Source organism: Pelodiscus sinensis, chromosome 23 (genome assembly GCF_052426305.1).
Source record: "Pelodiscus sinensis isolate ZL-2025 chromosome 23, ASM5242630v1, whole genome shotgun sequence".
NCBI lineage: Eukaryota > Metazoa > Chordata > Testudines > Trionychidae > Pelodiscus > Pelodiscus sinensis.
In genome coordinates this window covers 21,992,734-22,016,657 of record NC_143074.1, presented here as the reverse complement: position 1 = coordinate 22,016,657, position 23,924 = coordinate 21,992,734, and the positions used below count along the sequence as shown (strand labels likewise).

The window sequence follows — 23,924 nt, the reverse complement described above, 5'->3', positions numbered from 1 at the left end:
ATGTTTGAGTTAATACTGGTAGGGATGAAAATCAGTGGAATGTGGCAACCCTGTGCCTGGGCAATAATTAACAAAACGTTGCATGAACCACACATAGAACCTCAATGGGCCACAGGTTGCCCACCATTTCTGTAACCCTTAGATACAATGTAACAATGTGCTTGAATAAATTAGGAGTGCAATATGCCTAGTATTTTCTAGAAGCGTGGGCCATATTTAGACCAGTGCAAGGAAAAAGGATAATTAATGTAGCTGGAGTTGCATATCTTGATTTGATCATCCCCTTTAGTGTAGTCCTGGCCTTTGAAATACAGGAGTTCTGTGGTGGAATTCTGTGGGACACTGACTTCACAAGGGACTTAACAGGTATTCGAGTCTGCTGACAAGCAATTAACACAATGCTGATAAAAATGCAGATTGATTTTTCCTCTCATTTTTACAAGTTCTCTCCATGTCAAGATTAAGGTAAATATAGGAGCAATGGGGGGAATCTGTGTTGCTGTCTGAATTGAACCTGTTCCAAGGTTAAATATAGGACTTTGATCTCTATTGGTGTCAATCTGGCTCTTTTTACTACATTACAAAGCAATGTTTTAATGTATCAGTACATCTGTTACTTACCAAATAACTGTAGCGATATATTTTATGAATATAGTGGCTATGTGGATACACTTTAATGCTCAAATAATCCCCTACATGTAGTAGTTTATGATTTGAAGCCCAGTCAATGAATAGATAGCTCTTACTAAGAGATGAGTATGCTTTTGCTTCATAGTTTCCAGTTGCCTGATTTTCTTCTGATAGACTTGGATCTGCAGTTTTTAACTAGAAGGGATATAAAATACATAAAAAGATTGAATACTAACAAACATTCTGATGTTTTGTACAATGCCTTTCATGCAGGAGCTAAAAGCCCTTCGTAATTAATCAAGTAAACCTCACAATACCCCATGAGTCAGAAACTAATGATGTCATTTTGTAAATAAGTAAGCAGAATCCAAAAGAGGCTTGTGGCCTGATTTCAAGAGAACTAAGTACCCACAGCTCTCAAGTCAGTGATAAAGGATCAGAATTCAGGCATGCTGGCTCCCAAATGCATTATTTAAGTATGAACTTATACTTCCTCCTATTAAATAAGCATTACAATTAAAATACCATGTGATATGTATACAGGGTGGATTAAGTGGTTGTGATAAAATGACAGCCTACTCAAGCTTTTGGCTGAAATTTACCTTTGCACATCTAGTTTCAGACAGATGCTGAAATCCCACAATACCAACAAACACTATTTTGTCCCTCTGAGTGAGATGACCAGAACAATGAATAAATGGAAATTTTACAAGAAAGCCTACTCTGGGTAATGTCTAGAACAAAAAAAACAAAAAAAACTGCTTCATGTACATTTGGAAAACCAGTATCTCAAGTTTTAGGTGTTTATATGAACTGAACCTTTTGATTTAGATAATCATTTTAATATATACACAAAACAATTTCAAATATTTCACATTTTCTTTTCTAATACTGTCAAATCCAAACAGTGAAAAAAGCAAAACTAGCAGTAGAGATTTATATAAATAGAACAGAAAAGGTCAATAACACACTGAAAGCAACTGCCATTTTGCTCAGATGACACCAGAATGAGAAAAGCACTTTGAGGATTTTTGTTAAGCCATTCACTTCGATTTTTTTAATTTTAAAAATCTATTGTAACTAATTAGGATATACACCTATATCAGTATTTGGATTTGTTTTGCTTTCATTTCCTCTTTTCCTCTCCGTTGTCTACAAGGGATTAGTATCAAAATAGTTTAATATACAAGTCACTTTCTTTTAAAGCAGTTGTATTTGATAATATTGAATATTTGTCACAATCACAGTTAGATTATAAAACTGTCAGATTTTCTAATCCACTGTAAAATCATCCCATGTGTATTGCAGACTGGCCAAAGTTAACAGTAAGAGAGTACTTAGTGTGAGAGAAATACAGGAAACAGAAACATTTAACTCACTTGAAATTCCAGCATTTTGCTAGCAGATGGAATATTAACAACAAATAAAGCTGTTCCATCATCCATGCTTGTGTGTCTCATCCCAGCATCTGAGCCTTCTGGGACCAACTTAGTTGAATCCATTTGCTCATTAAATATATTTGCACTGAGAATTACAGGGAGGTTTGCCACAGGCTGGTCCAATGTATCCTTTACCTGAACCTGTTCATCAGAATAGAGAACTTTTCTATAAAAATGCTATAAAATTATTCTTTAAATGTAAGCTTGAGGAGTACAATGGCAGAAACAGTCTATATACCTGTCACTGTATTCCACAACAATAAATGGAAACAAAACTGAATAGGTGAGTGGAAATCAAGAGAGAAATGTGCAGACAGATTTCAAGTAACACACATTAAAAACATGATTATATATTTTAACACATAGCTATACTGATTAAGTTAACTAACCTTGATGAAAAATGGAAGGCCAGGCTTCACAAAGAGAGGTGTAGCAACCAAGTTCAGTTTATAGGGAGATAGTGCATATCTGACTCCAGCAAATTCACTTTCTTCACTAAGTCCACCTAACAAAAAAATTAATTTATTTTGAAAGTATCTTTCAAGAATCCCATTTTCTTCTTCTGTCCTCAAATGCCTTATTTTGTTGTGCAACCCAAACCATTTATTATACTCATGTCTCAGTCACTGAACTGAAGGATCAAACTTTTACCAATATGAAATGAAAAGAAAAAAAAAACATGGAACATTGTGCTGGTGATGTTATCCATTTTGGTAAGGGGGATTTCTGAACACAGAAGAACATCTTGGATCAGGACTAGGGTTGTGAAGGTTTAATGGGTTAACCAGTAAGGCTAGAGTAGCTTCCCACCTCCTGTGGGCAGGGGACTTCTCCAGCCCCACAGGGGGCCCACTGCAGACGGGTTGCTCAGGATACCCTGGCCTTCCACAGGAAAGGGCTGTTCCAGCATCTTGGCCAAAGCAACCTCTGTATGCAGCAGGCCAGGACACCTCAAAGGCAAGGGCTGCTCTGACTGGGATGCCAGAGCAGCCTCTGCCTGCAGGTCACCATGGCCCACCGCAGGCAGGGACTGCCCTGGTGTCCCAGCTGGTTCAGCCCCTGCCTGCTGGGAGGGTGAGTATTCCAGACCAGGAGCAGGTGAGGGGGAGAGCTCACTCCAGCCCAGCTGGAGCAGCCTCCCTGCTCACCCCTCTTTAATTGATTAACTGGTTAAACAATATGTTTAACCGATTAGCCAATGAAACAGGATTTTACATCCCTACCAGGAACCATGTCTGAATTTTGTATGTTATTCAGATTTTCGCATAAATATGTTCAAATGAAGGACTAAAAAAAGAACAAACTCCCTACCTGTAGATTCCAGTACTGTTACAGCAATATACAGGTATGATCCGTCTAACTCTTCTAGGCTTTGGTAGCCTATTTCATTAACTGCACGTTTACTGTTAAAATCAACCTCTGTGACTCCATCAAATATCTGGTAATAAAACAAAGACAAACAAATTATGCTCTTGTGCATAGTTTAAAAATAATCTCCAAAAATATGGTGTACAGCATCTGTCTGAATAGGACTCAGGGGAAAGAGGAAGAACAGAGGGCAGGACCCAGTGGTGAGGGGAGGCTAAGGCCCCACCTTAGCACTCCACCAAGAGGCTGGTGCACATCTAATGGCCTGATCATCTTATCAACTTCCCTATCACAAAGTACAGCCCTTGCCACCACTGCCACGCTATACCTGCCCAAGGCGACTACACCCAGGTTAAAAAAAGGAGGGCATGGCCCTCCCATTTCAAAAAGTGTTGGGAGCCATGACCCCTTTGCCCTCTGTCACCAAGGTGTGAGGAGTCACCATGCCCTGCACCTTCATCCACAGTCAGATGTGACTTTCCACCAGCAGGTAGAAAAGAAGGTTTATTGGTCAACAGAGACACAGTGTAGAACACATTTATCAGCACAGTAACAAGACACAATCCATCTTGAGGAAAGGGAGCTCAGAGCAAAGGGCCCCATCTCCTCTCCTTTTACCCTAAGCCAGCGAGACTAACTGACATACTTAGAAGTCAATCCTAGCCCTGCAGCCACACCTGCCTCCAGTCTTTGTCCTGCTTCTCAGCCAAATAGTGTCACCTGGTCACACATCGCTCCCGGCCTAGGTTACAGAAAGCATCAGCCATTGTGAACGTGGGGAAGGCTACCACGTGGAAATTCCCACCACCATTTAGGCATTGGTGCAGTGCCCTGGGAAACGGAGGCGCACACACACACACGGGGTTACTAAAGGACAGTAGAAATCACATGCAATATATCAAGGGGAATAAAATCCCCATAATCCCCACTTCATCACACCCTCTCAGTCATGGAGCCTTTGTCTCGTGTAGAAATAGAGAGGCTATTTTTACCTCTGTATTTGGCATTGGTAAGACAATGATGGAATACTGTGTCCAGTTCTGATGCCCACAATTAAAGAAGGAAGCTGAAAAATTGGAGATGGTTCATAAAAGAATGATCAGAATAATTAAAGAATTAAAAAATATGCCTCAAAGAGCAGTGTATTTAACCTAACAAAGAGTACACTTAGAGGTGACCTAGTGTGACCTTGAATCTAATAAGGCTCTACTAAATTCAAGAGAAAGGTAAGATATAATCCAATGGGTGGAAGTCAAAACAAGATAAATTTGGCTGGATATAAGATTTATATTTTTAATGCTGAGAGTAATTAATTATTGAAACAACTTACCTACAGTCATGAGGGCTTCTCCATCACCAATAATTTATTAAATTATGACTGGTGTAAAACTGTGGGAGAATGGTGATTCCAAAGGACATTCACTAAATTTGGAGTTGTCTAGGTCATGTTCGAAGGTTAATATTTATCATAATTAATTCTGTTTTCAATTTCCTACATTTGCTTTTCAATCTTCACTGTAAAAATTATTTCATGGACATGCGCATTATTTGCTTAAATGGTCAATTGAGCCAAACTGAAACTGCTTTCTGTCTGAGACACTGTCTGCTAAGTTTGAATCCAAAGTGAAGTTTTATGCCTCTGATAAGAGGGGTGTTAATGGATGTGTTGATTTTGAATAACTGACAACGTGAACCAGTGCACTAGCCTGCCAGCTCCAACTCCCATTCAATTCCATGGAAAAACTTCAATGGAAACTGTATTAAGCCTGAACTCAATAAACGTGTCTCAGCTCTTTCTTACCTCAGTTACATGCATTGCTCTTTTCATCATCCTTTTTACAGTTCCTTCAATTATTCCAAAACGCACATAAACATCTGCCCTGGTGACTCTCTTGTTATAAAAATACCTTGAGAACATTAAAACAAAAAAACTCTTTTAAAATTTTTATTGCAATGGATGCTGAAAAGATAAACATAAAATATCACAGATACTTATTTTTAATAAGCAGTCAGGGGAAAGAGATGATCTTATATCATTTCTGTCAAATCCTTACAAAACACTATTGGTAAGTACTGAAGGAAAGTGCAGCCACTCCTCTTCCACTGCAGAATAGGGATGTAAAATCCCATTTAATTGAGTTTAAAAATGTCTTTTTGCTCTCCTTTGTAACTAAGCTCTAGGCCCATGGTGGGGTTCCCCCATGCATATATTATGTTATGACTTTTCCATCTAGTCATGCTTGCAACAGGAATATTGTGGTGATAATAAAAGTTTTTCTCTTTTCTTTTCTTAACCTGGCATTGGTTAACTTTTGTGTCCTGGCTTGTACTTTAGGGGTGAGATTTCCCAAGGGATCTCTCCCCTGCAAGTCACCAGGGCCTGATGAAATGCATCCTAGAATATTCAAGAAGCTGATAGAGGAGGTATCTGAGCCTCTAGCTGTCATCTTTGGAAAATCATGGGAGACAGGAGAGATTCTAGAAGACTGGGAAAGGGCAAATATAGTGCCCATTTATAAAAAGGGAAATAAGAACAACCCAGGAAACTACAGACCAGTTAGTTTAACTTCTGTGCCAGGGAAGATAATGGAGCAAGTAATTAAGGAAATCATCTGTAAACACTTGATAGGGAACAGCCAGCATGGATTTTGTAAAGAACAAATCATGTCAAACCAATCTGATAGCTTTCTTTGATAGGATAACAAGTCTTGTGGATAAGGGGGAAGCAGTGGATGTGGTATACCTAGACTTTAGTAAGGCATTTGATACGGTCTCGCATGATATTCTTACCAACAAACGAGGCAAATACATCTTAGATGGGGCTACTATAAGGTGGGTGCATAACTGGCTGGATAACCGTTCTCGGAGAGTAGTTATTAATGGTTCACAATCCTGTTGGAAAGGTATATCAAGTGGGGTTCCGCAGGGATCTGTTTTGGGACCGGCTCTGTTCAATATCTTCATCAACTATTTAGATATTGGCATAGAGAGTACGCTTATTAAGTTTGCAGATGATACCAAGCTGGGAGGGGTTGCGACTGCTCTGGAGGATAGGGTCATAATTCAAAATGATCTGGACAAATTGGAGAAATGGTCTGAGGTAAACAGGATGAAGTTTAATAAAGACAAATGAAAGTGCTCCACTTAGGAAGGAACAATCAGTTTCACACATACAGAATGGGAAGTGACTGTCTAGGAAGGAGTACGGCAGAAGGGGATCTAGGGATTATAGTGGACCACAAGCGGAATATAAGTCAGCAGTGTGATGCTGTTGCAAAAAAAGCAAACATAATTTTGGGAAGCATTAACAGGTGTGTTGTGAGCAAGACACGAGAAGTCATTCCTCCGCTCTACTTTGCGCTGGTTAGGCCTCAGTTGGGCCGTGTCCAGACTCAGGGGTTTTTTCGGGAAAAGTAGCCTTTTCCCGAAAAAACTTCCCCTGCGTCCAGACTCAAGCCGCGTTCTTTCGAAATTATTTCGAAAGAACACGGCTTTTCTTTCGATGGCGGTAAACCTCATTTCACGAGGAAGAACGCCTTCTTTCGAAAGTTCCTCTTTCAAAAGAAGGCGTTCTTCAATGTAAAGAGGCCGTCTTCGAAAGAGAGCATCCAGACTCGCTGGGTGCTCTCTTTCGAAAAAGCGGATTTCTCTTTCGAAAGATCCGCCTGCAGTCTAGACGCGATCTTTCGAAAGAGGCTCTTTCGAAAGATGCTTTCGAAAGAGCCTCTTTCGAAAGAAGCCTGCAGTCTAGACATAGCCTTGGAGTATTGTGTCTAGTTCTGGGCACTGCATTTCAAGAAAGATGTAGAGAAATTGGAGAGGGTCCAGAGAAGAGCAATGAGAATGATTAAAGATCTAGAGAACATGACCTATGAAGGTATGCTGAAAGAACTGGGTTTGTTTAGTTTACAAAACAGAAGATTCAGAGGGGACATGATAGCAGTTTTCAGGTATCTAAAAGGGTGTCATAAGGAGGAGGGAGAAAACTTGTTCATCTTGGCTTCTGAGAATAGAACAAGTAGCAATGGGCTTAAACTGCGGCAAGGGAGGTTTAGGTTGGACATTAGGAAAAAGTTCCTAACTGTCAGAGTAGTCAAACACTGAAATAAATTGCCCAGAGAGGTTGTGGAATCTCCATCTGTGGAGATATTTAAGAGTAGGTTAGATAAATGTCTATCAGGGATGGTCTAGACAGTATTTGGTCCTGCCATGAGGGCAGGGGACTGGACTCGATGACCTCTCGAGGTCCCTTCCAGTCCTAGTATTCTATGATTCTATGATTCTAAATCTAGGTTGTTAAGATTTGGGGGGAAATTTTATACCAAAGCCTGGTAAATAAGGTTTTGGGATACTTTTGCTGGATTCCACTTCCGCAACTATCATGCCAGAGTGGGGAAGGAGCCATGACAAGCACCATGGACATATTCATAAATATGAATCCAGCAGGTCATGCAGGCTTATATCCAGGTGGCCTGCTGCAACATCTGGGCTGATATTTTTAGAGCAATACATGGAACAGAGGTAGCAGATTATCTACCCAGGCAGGATGGCATGCTCCCTGCTGCAGAGTATACACAGAGATTGGGAGATACCTTCCGCTGAAGTGAAAAAAACAACCCTCCAAAATATTTAAAAGCAAGACCAAATTGCCTTACCTAGCTTTAATAGTAATTCTGAATTTCTCAAATTTCTCAGAACTAATTACATTCTTTTCTGGTTCTATGGAAATGGAAAAGCTTGGCATTGCTGAAAATTAAGCAGAAAGTTAAATATATCAACTTAATGTAATTTTAAGTATTAAACATGAAAATATATCATTGAAAATGGTCCAAAGACCCAAACATCTCTTTAAAAATACTTTAATTGCATACTTCAATGGACTGAAAAATAGCCTATTACTTCCATGCTTATTATCCAGAATTGAAAAACACAGGAATATATATTACCATATTCTTTGACTTCAAATTTTGCAACAGCAGAAGTTGTGAAAATCTTTTTGTACTTGGCTTCAATCCTCCAAACACCATACCTATACAAATTATGACATTTTAAAAGGCAAGAAATTAATTTTGTCATCCAATAAGATAGTGTTTATGTTAATAATTCTAATTTGGAGCCTGCTCCAATAAATAATCTACAATTCTGAGTGTCTTTTGTGAGAGAAGCCTAGACAAAACTGCATATATTCTAGTGATGCAGGCAAACCTTGATTAGGTTTCTTTTTAAACAACTGCTACTGCCTGACTGCATACTTCTGGTTCCAAATGAGGCTTGTGAATGACTGGTTATTTCGTAACTCTTGTTTTTGTAACTCTGAGGTTTTAATGTACATAAAAGCACTGTCTGAGATCCTTAGAGTCTATTTACCCAATCCAAATGATGTAAAACTAGTGTTACGAGAAATCCAGGACCTGACATGGAGGTGAATTCAGGTTTTTAAAATGACTGAAAATACTGTTCACTTTTTCTAGTGGAAAGAAAATCAGTTAAAACACTCTGCTATAAATCTCCTCTAATATCACTTTTCCCACTCAGTGTACTCGCAGCACCCCCTGCAGGAGTAAAAAAAAATGATGAGACATTTACTTTGAATTTTATTACTGAAAACATATTTCTATTCTTGCCACATAATATCTTTCTATCCCTAACACACACATAGAATATATAGGAAAAAGCAACCAAATTCCTGTTTAAATGTTCATATATTTACTTTCAATCTATAATTAGCACTAGTATTTGCATGAATCTAGAAGTTCTTCCTCCTGGAAATCGTTAGGCCTTTGCCCTCATGCCTGATGCTAGAGTGGAAAGAAGTCTATAGTCTACCACTGTGCTTTAATTGCTGCTTTATCCATCAATATCTTCTCCTGCCACTTCTCCCTACTCCCTGTGGCATTTTTCATATATCAGAGGAACCAGAAAGTGAGTCTTGAATAAAAATGCCGAATGCAATGTTTTCTGCCATCATATACCGTAATTTAGTGAATATAACTTGCACTCGAATATACCCCGCACCCGAATATACCCCACGGTTTTTTCTATTTGAGTAAAAAAAATCTTGCATACCCCGCGCATGAATATAACCCATGGGGTATACAAGACTTTTCTGTGCCGGGGGTATATTTGCTGGAGGGTATATTTACGGTGCGGGGAAGAGGGGGCAGGGATTAGCCACTCACCACCCCAGGTTCCAGCGCAGCCGCCAGCCTCCAGGTGGGGGACCACTCATCCCACAGGTTCCTCCGATGCCACAGGAAAGGGCAGGGGAGCAGGAACCACCAGCCTCCGGGCGGGGGAGGGCTCACCGTACGGTTCTTGCACAGCCGCAGGAAGGGCGGGGAAGCAGAACCCACCAGCCTCCGGATGGGGGAGCGCTCACCGCCTGATTTCTGCACAGCCGCAAGAAGGGGCAGGGGGATGAGCGCTCCCCGTCCCGGAGGCTGGCGGCCAGGAACCGGGGGGATGAAAGAGAGCATCCAGGCAGTCTGGACTCTCTCTCTTTCAAAAAAGGACTGTTTGCATTCAATAACACCTTTTTTCGAAAGAGAACTTTCAAAAAAAGGCATTATTCTTCATAAAATGAGGTTTTCCACGGTCGAAAAAAGTGCCTCATGCTTTCGATGTAATTTTGAAAGAACGCAGCACCAGTCTAGACGCAAGTGAATTTTTTTTAGAAAAAAGCCACTTTAAAAAAAAAACTGTTGTCTAGACACACCCTCTGCTTATGTTACAGCCAGTCACCCACATAATCTGTCTTGTCTATTTAGACAATAATATCTCATCGTGTCCTTGTATCCCATCTATCTGCAGCCATCTGTGGTCTCTTGTCTTATACTTAGATTGTAAACTCTTGTTCTCTGTACAGAGCCTACCACAAAGGGGATCCATGTTTTGGACTCTTGGGCACTACAGTAATTCAAATAATAAATAGTAACAGTCATAATAATGACTAAAAATTTCCAGTTCCATGTAACTCAAGTATCCTCCCTAACAGCAAAATGCAATTTCAAAGTCTTTGAGAAATGACATTAACAAGTAATGCTTAAAACAAGCATAAATCTACCTAGGATTAGAAGGAATCTTGAAGTCAGGAAAAGATACAATTCCAGTAAAGTCTTCCTCTTCTATAATATCCACTTTTACTCCTTCTGGATCCTTTCGACCAAAACAGAAAAACAAACAAAAGTTACAGACAGTGGAACATCACACTCATATGGCACATTTAGAGGAGAGTTAGTATTTAGTGATTTCAGTGGGAGCATGATCAGGCTCATTTCTTGTTTGGATTTTGTCCATTTCACAGAACAGAAAATAAATGTTTTTCTGAAACGATTTATATACTGAAACTGCATTTTAATTTCATAGACAAACTGGAAAGAATCCAAAGAAGAGCAAAAAAAAATTATTAAGAATCTAGAATGCATGAACTACGGGGGATGACTGAAAAAACCGGGTTTGTTTAATCTGGAAAATAGAAGAGTGAAAGGAGATATTAACAGTTTTCAAGAACATAAAAAGGTGATACAGTAAACTTCCGATAATCCGGCACCTTTAGGACCCAGGGGGTGCCGGATTATCAGATTTGCCGGACTATCGGAAGGGGGGACTATGAGGGGTCTGGGGTGGGGGGGATGCCACCCCAGACCCTTCATAGCCCCCCCTTCCGATAATTCGGCTCTGCCCCAGGCATCCCTGATTCAGCCGCTGCTGGTCAGTTTCAGCAGCGGCTGAATGGGGAAGGAGGGTGGGGACGCCTGTAGCAGAGCAGCTGGAGTGCTGCTGGGTTGGTCCGGTAGCGCCGACCCTTGGCACGGCGAGTCCAACCCGGCAGCACCCCAGCTGCTCTTGGGGAAGCCTGGGGCAGAGCAGCTGGGGTGGTCCCGCAGCGCCACTCCTCGGCGCTACTGGACCAACCCGGCAGCACCCCAGCTGCTCTACCCCAGGTGTCCCCAAGTCAGCCGCTGCTGAAACTGATCAGCGACTGACTCCAGGAAGCCCGAGGCAGAGTTGCTCTGCCCCCGGCTTCCTGGAGTCAGCCGCAGGTCAGTTTCAACAGCGGCTGAATCCAGATGTCTGGGACAGAGCAGCTGGGGTGCTGGCGGGTTGATCTGGTAGCGCCAACCCTTGGCGCTGCAAGACCAACCCGGCAGTGCCCCAGCTGCTCTGTCCCAGATGTACCCACATCAGCCGCTGCTGAAACTGATCAGGGGCTGATTCCAGGAAGCCGGGGCAGAGCAGTTCTGCCTCGGGCTTCCTCGAGTCAGCCGCTGGTCAGTTTCAGCAGCGGCTGAATCGGGGACAGCTGGGGCGCTTTCGGGTTGGGTCCCACAGCCCCGAGGGGCAGCGCTACGGGACCTACCCAGCAGCACTCCAGCTGCTCTGCCCCCGGCTTCCCCGATTCAGCTGCTGGTCAGTTTTAGCAGCGGCTGAATCAGGGAAGCTGGGGGCAGAGCAGCTCCAATGGTCCGGCTGCCCGGAGCACTTCCAGGTTCCTGATGGTGCCGGACCATCAGGAGTGCCGGACCATCAGATGCCGGACCATCGGAGTTTTACTGTACAAGGAGAAAAACTGTTCTTAACTTCTGAGGATAAAACAAGAAACAATTGGCTTAATTGCAGTAAGAAGAGTTTAGATTGGAAATTGGAAAAGCTTTCTGTCAGCTGTGGAATCTCCATCATTGGAGATTTTTAAGAACAGGTTAAGATGTGTCAGGGGTGGGCTAGATAATACTTAGTGACTAGTTGGCCTCTCAGGATATCTTCGAGGCCTACAATTCTATGTGTTTAAATGTTTTCAGGATCATGTCCTGACTTTGAAATTTAATCCTCTGATGACATTTGTGATACAGGAGTTAAACCAGCAGTAAACTGTGAACTTGGAGTGACTAACTCACCAGAATTTGAAACTCTGTCAAAACATCTGACTGAGGCTCAAATAATTACATTAACTTAAAGGATATCACATAATGCTCAATATTATCACTGTTATATTTATATAGTAATGACAGTAAAGCAAATATTGAGATTATTGATTTCTTTGCATTTGAACAGAAAGAAATGGCAACACCAAAACCATTTTTATTCAAAGAAAGCTCTCCACAAATCCTTTCCTTAGAGCTAAAGAGGTAATTCAGTTTTTTTTCTCCGAGGCTACTCTTGAGCTAAGACTGACAAGCTCTGTTCAACTGTGTAAAATCCAAATGTGTGAAGGACTGATTATTAAATTGCAATAACAATCTCCTGGGAAGCACTGTTAATTTTCTGAAATATGTACAGATCAATCATTTTCCATCCTATAGCAGAGTGGTTTACTAATGAACTGTGGTCTTTTTATGGTCTCCAAAATGCCAACATTAAATTAAATTGCAAAAGACTCACCACAAAAGTTAAGACAGTTTCTCTTCGGGCTGGCTTTAGTTCTTCATTCAAAGAATAAACCCTGACTTTCACTGTAAGAATTAATTCAGAATAAATTTCAAACAATAATCTATTTAAAAAAAACATAAGAATCAATACATATTTATTTCTAAAAATCTTTAGAATTCAAAGAATATTCTTGATTCTTGCATATCTGAAAACTTCCCCCATAGAAATACACTGAACCATTTATTCATGTTATCAACCTAGTCAGATTTTGCACTGACAACTGCTTCAGATTAAATCATCAAATCCATAAGTAATTCTTAACTTCCATTATTCCAGCATTCCATTTTCCTGTGGGAGGAGAATGCTATGAACTCAATCTCGACAAATATAGCAATCCAATTCATTTTTTTCAACGAAATATTTCTTCAATAATATTTTTGAACATATTTTTGAACATATTCAGCAAAGATCTTTGTCTTGTCCTATGTGCCTCACTGTACTTCTGTGTTAAACACTTCATGGTAAATGTGGAGAGTAGGTCTGACGGAAAGAATTTTTCAAGAAATAATTAGTTTATAAAGTTCTAACACACTGCAAATCATATTTTGGATGTTTAAATAAAGTTTAATAGACTATATGATTAAATAGCAAGCAACTGATGAAAACCCAGCAATGGGGTTGAACATTTAAAGTAAATTTAAATCCTAATTCCGTGGCAACACAGACTTACTTTAAAGCTTTAAACCAAACAGAAGAAACTAGCAGTACTGTACCTGACTGATCAGGAGTATAAATGGGTTTGTCTGTCTGGATAAAGAGAAATCCATTTGTATGGGTAACTGGCATTTTTTTCTCTCTTGTAAAATGTGAAGAACTAGCTTCCAGATACACATACTGGATTGAACTTCTTGTTTCTGGCAAATCTTTGGGTTGAAGCTGCCAGGGATTGTGAAGGGAGAAAAAGAAACATTATTGATAAATATTAAAATAATTAAAATTAAAAAATTAAACAATGACTTTTCCCTGCATTTTTGTTGACAAGACTATCCGGATGATAATTAGCATGTTAGAGTTAATTATTTATTAAAATGTTCATCAGCTCCAGCATCAAGAAGGAATTTCTTCTCCATGTATCATGAGCATTACAGTAGGATTCACCTTTTTCTAAGACACTAATTACTGGACATTTACAGAGGTAAAATATGTGACTAGAAGGACCGACATACAATTACTGTATAATTCATTCAAGTTCCATTTCACCCAAAGGGTGAAATTCTGGTCCAATCAAAGTTAATGGGAGCTTTGCAATTGACTTCAACAGGGTCTTAATTTCAGCCCTAAGCTAGTCAGCGTGTTTCTTTAGATTGAGCACACAACTAATCGATCTTGTCCAGACCCATTGTTTCTCTTATTTAACGTGGGGTTTTTTTCCTTTCTCCTTTTTAAAGGTTAAAGTAGATAGATGCTTTAGTATTTCTAATATCATTAGTGTAATAAAAAATAAATACAGAATACATGTCTGGTCCATGGAAACAAAGAACATGTTTGGAAAACTAATGTGATCATTAGAATGGTAAATGGACCATCGGGAGATATGACCATAAACATTACAGATAATTAATATAATAAAGCAGTATAGTTTTGGAGCAATTATTCCTACACTAAAACTAATGTTTTAGATTAAAACCTGAACAGAACTTTTTTCTTGTTGATTTTTTTATCTTCTCATGCCCAGCCGTACCACTGGAAGAAAGGGAGTAAAAAAGGTCACTTTAAAAGGACAAACTATTTCATACTTCTTTTATTTTTGGCACCTGATTCTCCATTCTATTATACTAATTTTACACTTTCGTAGCTAAGGCTATCAAAAGAATTACACTAACACAAAATTGGTATTACAGCCTGGAAAATCAGGCCCTTTCTCTTTATAGTTAAAGAAACTGGATACTCATCAGAGGACAGTCAAACCAACCTATTTTTTCAGTCAAATGCAAGCATGAAAGAGGACAGGAAATGTTTTGAATACATACTGTTAAGGTTACAGAGCCTTGGAATTTGTTGGCCAAGGATAACTCAGTGCGGTCAGAAGCATAAGTAGTACGCTTATCTGGAAAACTTTTAATAGAAATGCTGACAGGAAATGCAGTCTCATATCCAAAAGCTTGAATCACCACTCTCTCAGAAGCCCCAACACGAAAGATCTTTGGTGCTGTAATGACATATCTATAAAGTAAAATAAAAAAAACCCAGACAATGGAAATGTCAGTTTCTCTTGTACTTACTATTTTCACTTAAAGATACATAGTCAAAACTGACAGGTTCCAGATTTGATCTACGACTATTTATATAGACATTTTCTATTTAAATATTTCCTGGATAGCAAAATAAATAAATAAATAAATTACAAAACAGGGATTCAACAAGAGATCCTTATTTATAAAGAGATATCATCTCCTTCAGTAGGTGCCTGGCTGGGAAGTTCAATATGCTTATACCGCAGCACACAGCTAACTCTTTGTAAAAAGTAACCTCTGACACAATTTCATAGTTCACCCTTGTTATCAAAGAAATCCTAATCCTTCTCTTCAGAAGATCTGGTAATTTCAGGCGATTCTATTAATTATAGATAGGAACAGAATTTCAAAGGCTGATCTCCTGATAAACAGTTTTTAAATGCAAATTATTTTTGTGATAGAGATTTCCTCAGTGCTTTTGAAAAAGTGGATTATATACATGCCAAGCAAAATTATTCTGATTACAACTATCTTTGTTTCAGGTCAATATGTATTGAGATTTTTAAAATAAACTGGTAAAATAATAGATGCAAAAAAAACCCCAACAAACCCCAATATATCCAGCAGTATCTGGGTTCAATCCTGTAGATATGTAAACGTGAATTAAATTACAATGGAACTATTCAAGTGAAACAAATCTATTGTCTGCAGGACTAAAACCTGAGGCCCCAATCCTGCAAAAACTTACACACATGATTAACTTTACTACTTTTGAGTACTTGTTGAAACAGTTCTTCAACGTGTGCATAAATGTTTGCACAATCAGTACCTAAATTTGTACTGTTCTTTTTAAACTGGAATGGGTATCTTTCCAGAGCAGCACATACAGCACTGAGTGTATGTAAGCCCAGTAAGTCCATTTATGGAAAGTACTTCTGAGGTTTGTTGAACAAATATCCAGTGTGTGCCGTAATCATCTCCTTTGTTTTACATGTCAAAAGCAGTTGGATTGACACTTTCTACATTTTTTTAAGTTATAAAAAGCCAAATAAGTGCTACAGTATATAATTTTTAAAACATATTTAAATAACTTCTTACAAATAAGAGTGCATAAAATATGTTTCCATCTACTTGAAACTAGGCAAACATTATCTTTAAATTATTTAAAATTTGCAACTCTCTGGGATCATTCTCCCCTCAACACAGGCAGAATCCACCAATGCACATGAAGAGATGAATATATCCCTTTGGGTTTGTGACTACAAATAGAGCCCAATTCTGCAGACATTTCTAAGGTAAAACTCCAACTCATATTAGCATTCTGGCTGAGCAAGGCCTGCAGAATCAGGCCCATATAAAGCCTTTATCATTGCATGATTGATGCTATCATCATCAAGCAAAAGTCCAATAAACACAGAATTTTACTTACGTTTGCTCCTGACTCAAACTTCTTCCACACAATGTCAAAATATAAATGAAGCTTAAAATATTCATGGTTGGCCCAAGCACGAAACAAAAGACACTAGTGAAACTTTGGTGAAAGGGTATTTGATGTCTGCTTCACTTGTATGTTTTGTAGTATCTGTATTTATCTAAAGATTAACCATTAACATCAGATCTCTGAAAATGCTGCTTTACTAAATTTGATCTTAGCCCTAAAAGGCCAAGAAGCAAACCTAGACTGTATCTAGATTACAAAGAAAAGTTGGGAAAAGATATGGGTTCTTTTTCCGCTTTTCTTCCAAAAGAGGCTTTTCTGACATTTGACCTGTCAACACTGGGCCAAATGTTGGGAGAAAAGCCTCTTTCGGAACATTCCTTCATCCTCGTAGAAGGAAGTTTACAGGGATGCCGAAAAAAATGCGTCTGCTTTTCCGAAAATTTTTTTTGGAAAAGCAGATGCGTTCTTTGGACACGGGCATTCCTTGGACACACATTCCTTGGACACTGGCTCCTGCAGAGATCTAGTAATTTATTACCAATACCTTCTTTTGATTAACCCTGCCAATTTTCTTATTCTGCTGACCATTCCGAGAATATACCGAATGAATGGTGCATGTCACAATGGAGAAGATTTACAGGAAGAGTTCCTTATATTGAGCAATGAACTTTAATGGGATAAAGCAGTGTTTCTCAAAGTGGTCGATGGATCCACTCTGAGAAAGCTGCCAACGGAGCTGAAGAAGTGGGTTTTGCCCACGAAAGCTCATGATACCATCTAAGGTGCTACTAGACTATTTGTTGTTTTTTAAGTTTTTCCAGTTACAGACTAACTTGGCTACCCCTCTGAAACTTTCTATCTGGTCACCCTACACATGACAGATGCAAGAGCCCTAAAACGAAGTATTCCATCCATCTATATATAATAAAAATAGTAAGACATATATCTATGCTAACAATCCCAGACCACTGTCATCACCCTTACCCTACATCTAATTTGCATTCAACAATTTTATTAATTGTAATGAGTTCATAATCTAAGGGACTGCTGAGATGATTTATTTACTTTCATGGTTCTTCAAAAGTTAATTTGCCACCCATAACAACTCAAAATAAAATCCCAGAGTACCCCTGTGGACAAAAGTCAATATAACTACCCTCACACAATCTCACTAGCACACATAGTCACTCACTGCTGCACATACTCCTCATTCATTAGCTTCACAAAATGATACAAACCTCCCATCACAACTCCCTGAAGGCACTCAACACATATCTCTCAGAACTCCACGCATACAAATCAACACAACCACACGCAACAGGACCAGCACACTCAATAATCCCATGTGACAGTACACACCTCATTCACCACTTGCACAAATCAAAATGTGTCTCAGCACAACACATGTGCTCCCCTGTGTGTGCTCATACTTACTATAAAATCATAAATTTGACTCAGGGCTTTGCAACTCATCATTAATATCCTATAAATAGGGATACAGCTTGCAGTTGTGAATCCATGTGGGTGGCTATTTTAACCACTTATGATTCTTGTAGTGAGGCTGGCAGCTCATTCAAAAAATTATAACATCTGCTCCTCACTCCCCGCTAAGATTGGGTGAACAACAAGGAAATCTAGGAAAACAGATATATTGTTCTGAAATAGATGGCCTCTGTAGAAGCTGCTATAGGCTTGGAGATGGCATAAAATGCTAGTACCAGTGATGTGTTCAATATACAGTTTAATTCAATAATGACTCATTTTATGAATAAGCAATACCACTCAGCTTTAATTTCTAATAAATACTTTAAGGTTATGTCTACACACCAGTGTTATTTTGGAATAACTGACGTTAGTTATTCTGAAATAACAAAGTGTGTGTCTACACCACAAGCCATTATTTCAAAATAATGGCAAGCTGGAGGACTTCTTACTTCGACTTCTGTAACCCTTATTCTATGAGTAAGGAAAGTCGAAGGAAGAGTGTTCTTCCTTCAACTTCCTGCTGTGTAGACAGCACCAAAAGCTGAATTAAGCTATTTTATCTTAAGCTACGCAATTGACATAGTTCAAGTTGCGTAGCTTAATTCAATTTTAATCCTGCTGTGTAGACGTACCCTAAGTCTTGATTCCTCCCTAAACATTTTATCAAAATTTCAAGTACAAAAGGCAAAATACAGTTATTTGCAAAGTTAGAAATAACCTCACCAGCCAGGGATGGGAATCTAGATGATAAGAGCTCTCAGTTAATATTAAGAATTCCTTCCCAGATATCTGGTTGTTGGGTCTTGACAAGATGCTCAGGTCCAACTGACTGCCATTTTAGGGGTTGGGAAGGATTGACAGAGATTCTGGGAGGTTTTGATTTTCTCTATAACATGAAGCCTGGGTCACTTGCAGGTTTAAAACTAGTTTATAACAAGAAATATTTAAATCATGTTTTGAGGACTTCAGTACCTCAGTCAGAGGTTATGAGTCTGTTGTAAGAGTGGGTGGGTGATGTTCTATGGCCTGCGATGTGCAGGAGATCAGACTATACTAGAGGATCATAATGGTTCCTTTTGGTCCTAAAGTCAATAAATCTAAGTTGTAAAGATGTCATAAATCTAAAGCTTCTAAACTAAGCATGAGGAAGAAAAATATTTATTCTAAATGGCTGTGGTAAAGACAGAACCTTTACCGGTACTTGCCAATCCATCTGTGTGTAATACTTGAGCAAACAAGTCTATAAAATAGTTAAACAAGATAAAAGTTGTGCAAGATTTTGCAAGTTTAAACAAATAGTTTAGCCAGCAGTTACAGGAAAATATGTTTACAATAAGTGTCTCTGATCAATGTAACATGAAATTATAAAAATACAACATACTATAATTACATTTGCCTCAACAAGAGTTACCCTAATAATGCTCGTGGGAGGTAACCATTAAGTGGAGATCATATATGAACTAAATATATTTTTAATCTATGTATTTTAGAAATCCGTCTGTCTATGAGTCCGTTTCTTCAAGAAGTCCTCCTAAATAAGATCCATGTGTATCTGTGCGTGCCATGCACACCTTGGGGGGATATCCACACACTGCCTACACCGCAAGCACAGCTCAGGCAGCTCCCATTGGCCAATCTCTGACTAATGGGAACTACAAGATTGTGCTGGGGGTCAGGGCAGCACACAAACACCCCCCCCCCCAGGAGTATGGAGCACACAGAGATGCACATGGCCCCCACGGCCAGTTTCTAGTCTGCCCAAGGCTCCTGTTGGGCCACGGAATAATGGTGGGCTGCGTCTGGTGGTGTGGAGGGCCAGATCAAGCCATAAAGACTAACAGATTTATTTGAGCATAAACTTTTGTGGCCAAAAACCCACTTCATCAAGGTATGAGTACTCATGCAAGTAAGGTGAGTAGGATTTGACTCTCAAGGCCTAATTTTCAAAAGTGCTGAGCACCTGCACTTCCCTTTGACTTCTGCTGGAGTTGTGGAGGCTTGTCACATCTAAAAGTCAGGCCCAATGGTCCCACAGACCTATAATGAACTCGGCAAGCATTTGGAAAATAGTTTCTTACTTCCATTGTTGCGGAGAAAATCTTGAATACATGAACTGAGTACACCCTAGAGCAGAGGCGGGGAACCTTTTTTGGGTCAGGGTCCACTGACTCACAGAAAAATCAGTCAGGGGCTGCACACAAATTAGAAGTGGAAAAAAACCTTCACTGTGGTCCCCAACTGAGAAGGACAAAGACTCTCCACATTCCCCTTGTACACCAGAACCTACAGGGGCCTAGCTAAGTAGATTTTGTGCGCTCCAGCCCCCAGGGAGGCAGCGGGGGACTGGAGACCAGCATGGGCTCCCCAATGTTGGGGGTAGGGGTCCAGAGCCTTGGGGGCTGGATCTAGGCAAGCCAAGGACTGCATCCGGCTCCTGGGCCTGAGGTTCCCCATCCCTGCCCTAGAGTCTCAGACACTAGGGGTATGTCTAGACTACAGGCAGTCCCCGGGTTACATGATCCGACTTACATCAGATCCCTACTTACAAACGGGGTGAGGCAACCCCGCACTAGCTGCTTCCCCCCAGCAGACCAGGGAGACATGAAGCTAGCGCCTCCCCCCCCCCCCCAGCAGACCAGGGAGACGCAGAGCCGCTTTTCTCAGCAGACACCTCAGCTTGAGAATAAAGGACTGAGGGAAGTGAGGTGTGGGAGAATAAAACTGAGCTCTGGAGAAATGTTTGGCTAGAGTTTCCCCTACAATATGTACCAGTTCCGACTTACATACAAATTCAACTTAAGAACAAACCTACAGTCCCTATCTTGTACGTAACCCGGGGACTGACTGTACAGAGTTTTTTCGACAGAAGTTTTGTCGACAGATACTGTCGACAAAGCTTCTGTCGACAAAGAGCATCTAGACTACATCCAGGTCTGTCGACAAAGCAAGCCACTTTGTCGACATAACAGTGTGGACGCAAAGGACAGTGTAGATGCAATAATGCCTTCTATCGACAGAACTCTGTCGACAAAAGGCGTTATTCCTCGTAGAATGAGGTTTACATACGTCGACAAAACTGCTGAGTTTTGTCGACGTTATGTCGACATAACTCAAAGGCAGTGTGGACGCAGGTATAGTTTTGTCTGTCGACAAAACCCTGTAGTCTAGACACACCCTAGAAGTCAAAGAATGCAAGAAGTATCATTGTGATTATAGCCTACTTTTTGAATGACTGGGTTTTCTAATTTCTACATTTAGATCCTTAAAAAGAATTTCAAAACCCTATTACAAAGGGAGACAGCTGAACTGAAATTCATTTGCAAATTCAATACTGTCAATTTAGGATACAATAAGGATCTTAACTGGTTAACACATTACAAAGGCAATTTCCACTCTCTTGAGATCCACACTTCCACATCAACCTGTGAATGAGCCACTTCCATCCTGACTTTATTAGCCTAATTTACACGAATACCCTCTCTTTTGTTGTCATCCATATATATATGCTCCCATGTCTCTGTAAACTCCACTTCAATTCATCTGATGAAGTGGGTTTTATGCCCTAATAAATCCTAATAAGCCCAAATCTTATGCCCTAATAAATCTGGTAGCACTTTAAAGACTAACAAAATATGTAGATAGTATCATGAGTTTTCGGGAGCATAGCCCACTTCTTCAGATGGGCTATGGCCACGAAAGCTCATAATACCATCTACATATTTTGTTAGTCTTTAAAGTGCTAACAGACTATTTGTTGTTTTTAAAGTTTTTCCTATACAGACTAACTCAGCTACCCCGCTGAACCTAATAAATCTGTCAGTATTTAAGGTGTCACAAGACTCCTCATTGTTTTGACCAGAGGATGTTTGGCTTCTGATGTCAGCCCAGTTCTGCAGCCTGACAGGAATCAGGTGTTGTCCCCAGTGTACAAAGAATACAAGCAGTCCCCGTGTCGGATCCGCAGCTATGAACGGGGTTTGCAGACCAGGGAGACGGGAAGCAAAGCCTCTGAGGACGCCGGCAACGGGACAGCCGCGGCGCGTCTGGGCTGTCCGCTGCCCGCGTGCTCCGTGGCTTTGCTCCCCGTCTCCCTGGTCTGCTGGAGACCAGCAGACCAGGGAGACGGGGAGCAAAGCCACGGAGGACCCGGGCGGCGGGACCGCGGTGTGTCTCGGTCCCCCGCCCGCGTCTCCCTGGTCTGCTGGGGGGGGGGGGGGGGCGCAGCTAGTACGCCCCCCCCAGCAGTCCAGGCTTTTCTCCGGATGCCTGTGGTAGAGCAGCTGGGGCGCTGCCGGTTGGTCCCACGGCGCCGCTCTGGGCGCTACTGGACCAACCCGGCAGCACCCCAGCTGCTCTGCCCCAGGCGTCCTGATTCAGCCGCTGCTGGTCAGTTTCAGCAGCGGCTGAATCAGGATACCTGGGGCAGAGCAGCTAGGGTGCTGGTGGATTGGTCCAGTAGCGCCGAGGAGCGGCGCTACTGGAGCAACCCAGCAGCACCCCAGCTGCTCTGCCCCAGGCGTCCCCAAGTCAGCCGCTGCTGAAACTGACCAGCGCTGACTACAGGAAGCCTGAGGCAGAGTTGCTCTGCCCCGGGCTTCCTGGAATCAGCCACTGATCAGTTTCAGCAGCAGCTGACTTGGGAGCGCCTGGGGTTCTTAAGTTGAATCTGTATGTAAGTCGGAACTGGCGTCCAGATTCAGCCTGTTGAAACTGATCAGAGACTGATTCCAGGAAGCCTGGGGCAGAGCAACTCTGCCTCCGGCTTCCTGTAGTCAGTCGCTGGTCAGTTTCAGCAGCGGCTGAATCTGGACGCCAGTTCCGACTTACATACAGATTCAACTTAAGAACAAACCTACAGTCCCTATCTTGTACGTAACCCGTGGACTGCCTGTACTTCTTTGCGGCCAAACTATTTATTCTAACATCATGCCTTTTGTTAACTGGAATTGGAGCAAATAAAAAAAGAAAACAAATGCTTCATTTTCCAGCATTGCGTGTAAGAGAACCAGAAATGAAGATTTTAATGTTAGACACTGATGGCCTTAAACCAGCTGCCTCAGGAATCTCCCAACAACTTTGCTGAAAATATATTCCTCATCTTAGCTAAGACTCATCACATATCTGCCCTCCTTTATTCAAATGAAGCTCCTTCCAATCTGATACCTCAGGCATTGTCAGTTTCAACCAGAACAATTTACAAACTTGGAAGCAAATCCTGTAAACCCTTATACGTTTTGATCATTCCCATTGAAGACAATGGGACTATTTGCATGACTGTGGTAAGAGTTTCAAGAGTCTATTTTATTCATCTAAAGGATCCTGAATTTCCCATTGAAATGCAGTGTTTAGGTATAATACCATAATTCAGTTTTAGAATACAATTCTACTTAAAATGTGTATTTTAATAAGTAATACATAGGCCTGAAATGGCTCCTTATCTAACGCCTATATTCCATATAAGCAGACTGCAATACTACCTATTTGGGGGAGAGTGAACCGATGAGCATGTTGATGTTTGTATATACAAACATCCATCTTATCACTATCCTAGAAAATAGAGTTTAATTTTCTGTGCAATTTGAAAAAAGTTTAACAGCCTCAAGTGTTTTCTCTGTTAATCTGCAAGTATTTGGAAAAACTATATGCCTTCTGGCCTGGCCTACACTACAAGATAAGGTTGAATGTATTGATGTAGTGTGTCCCCAATAGCATGACTGCCATCAACTTTGACAGTGATGCATTGTGGATAGCTACCCTACAGCTCTTGCTGCCCCTTTGCATTCTGGGTTATGCTCCCAGTGACCGATGGGACCAAAACAGTGCAATGGGTGGTTCTGGTTACATGTCGTCAGAACCCCATAATGCACTCAACTTATCGGTGTTCACTGCGGTTAAACTCTTCTGCCCTGCAGGTGTGCGCAGCTACCAGTACACACCAGTTCCTGGGGAACTGGCTGCGGC

At 40.8% G+C, this 23,924-nt stretch overlaps 1 protein-coding gene across 2 annotated transcripts in view; it reads right to left on the bottom strand.

Moving 5' to 3' along the window:
• Positions 1-23,924, bottom strand: part of C5 (complement C5) — a 64,888-nt gene that overhangs the window by 38,377 nt on the left and 2,587 nt on the right. Inside the window, exons 1-12 of one of the 2 annotated variants that reach the window (XM_006120776.5) lie at positions 16,467-16,625; positions 14,834-15,026; positions 13,577-13,739; positions 12,816-12,886; positions 10,501-10,592; positions 8,384-8,466; positions 8,093-8,183; positions 5,239-5,344; positions 3,381-3,507; positions 2,459-2,574; positions 2,010-2,210; positions 622-825 (exon numbers count right to left, since the gene is read on the bottom strand). In XM_006120776.5, the coding sequence (XP_006120838.3) occupies positions 622-825; positions 2,010-2,210; positions 2,459-2,574; positions 3,381-3,507; positions 5,239-5,344; positions 8,093-8,183; positions 8,384-8,466; positions 10,501-10,592; positions 12,816-12,886; positions 13,577-13,739; positions 14,834-15,026; positions 16,467-16,531 (1,512 nt within the window). In that variant the 5' untranslated portion in view covers positions 16,532-16,625. Of the gene's footprint in view, positions 1-621; positions 826-2,009; positions 2,211-2,458; positions 2,575-3,380; positions 3,508-5,238; positions 5,345-8,092; positions 8,184-8,383; positions 8,467-10,500; positions 10,593-12,815; positions 12,887-13,576; positions 13,740-14,833; positions 15,027-16,466; positions 16,626-23,924 lie in introns of those variants that run through there. The other variant, XM_025183489.3, reaches the window with a different exon arrangement.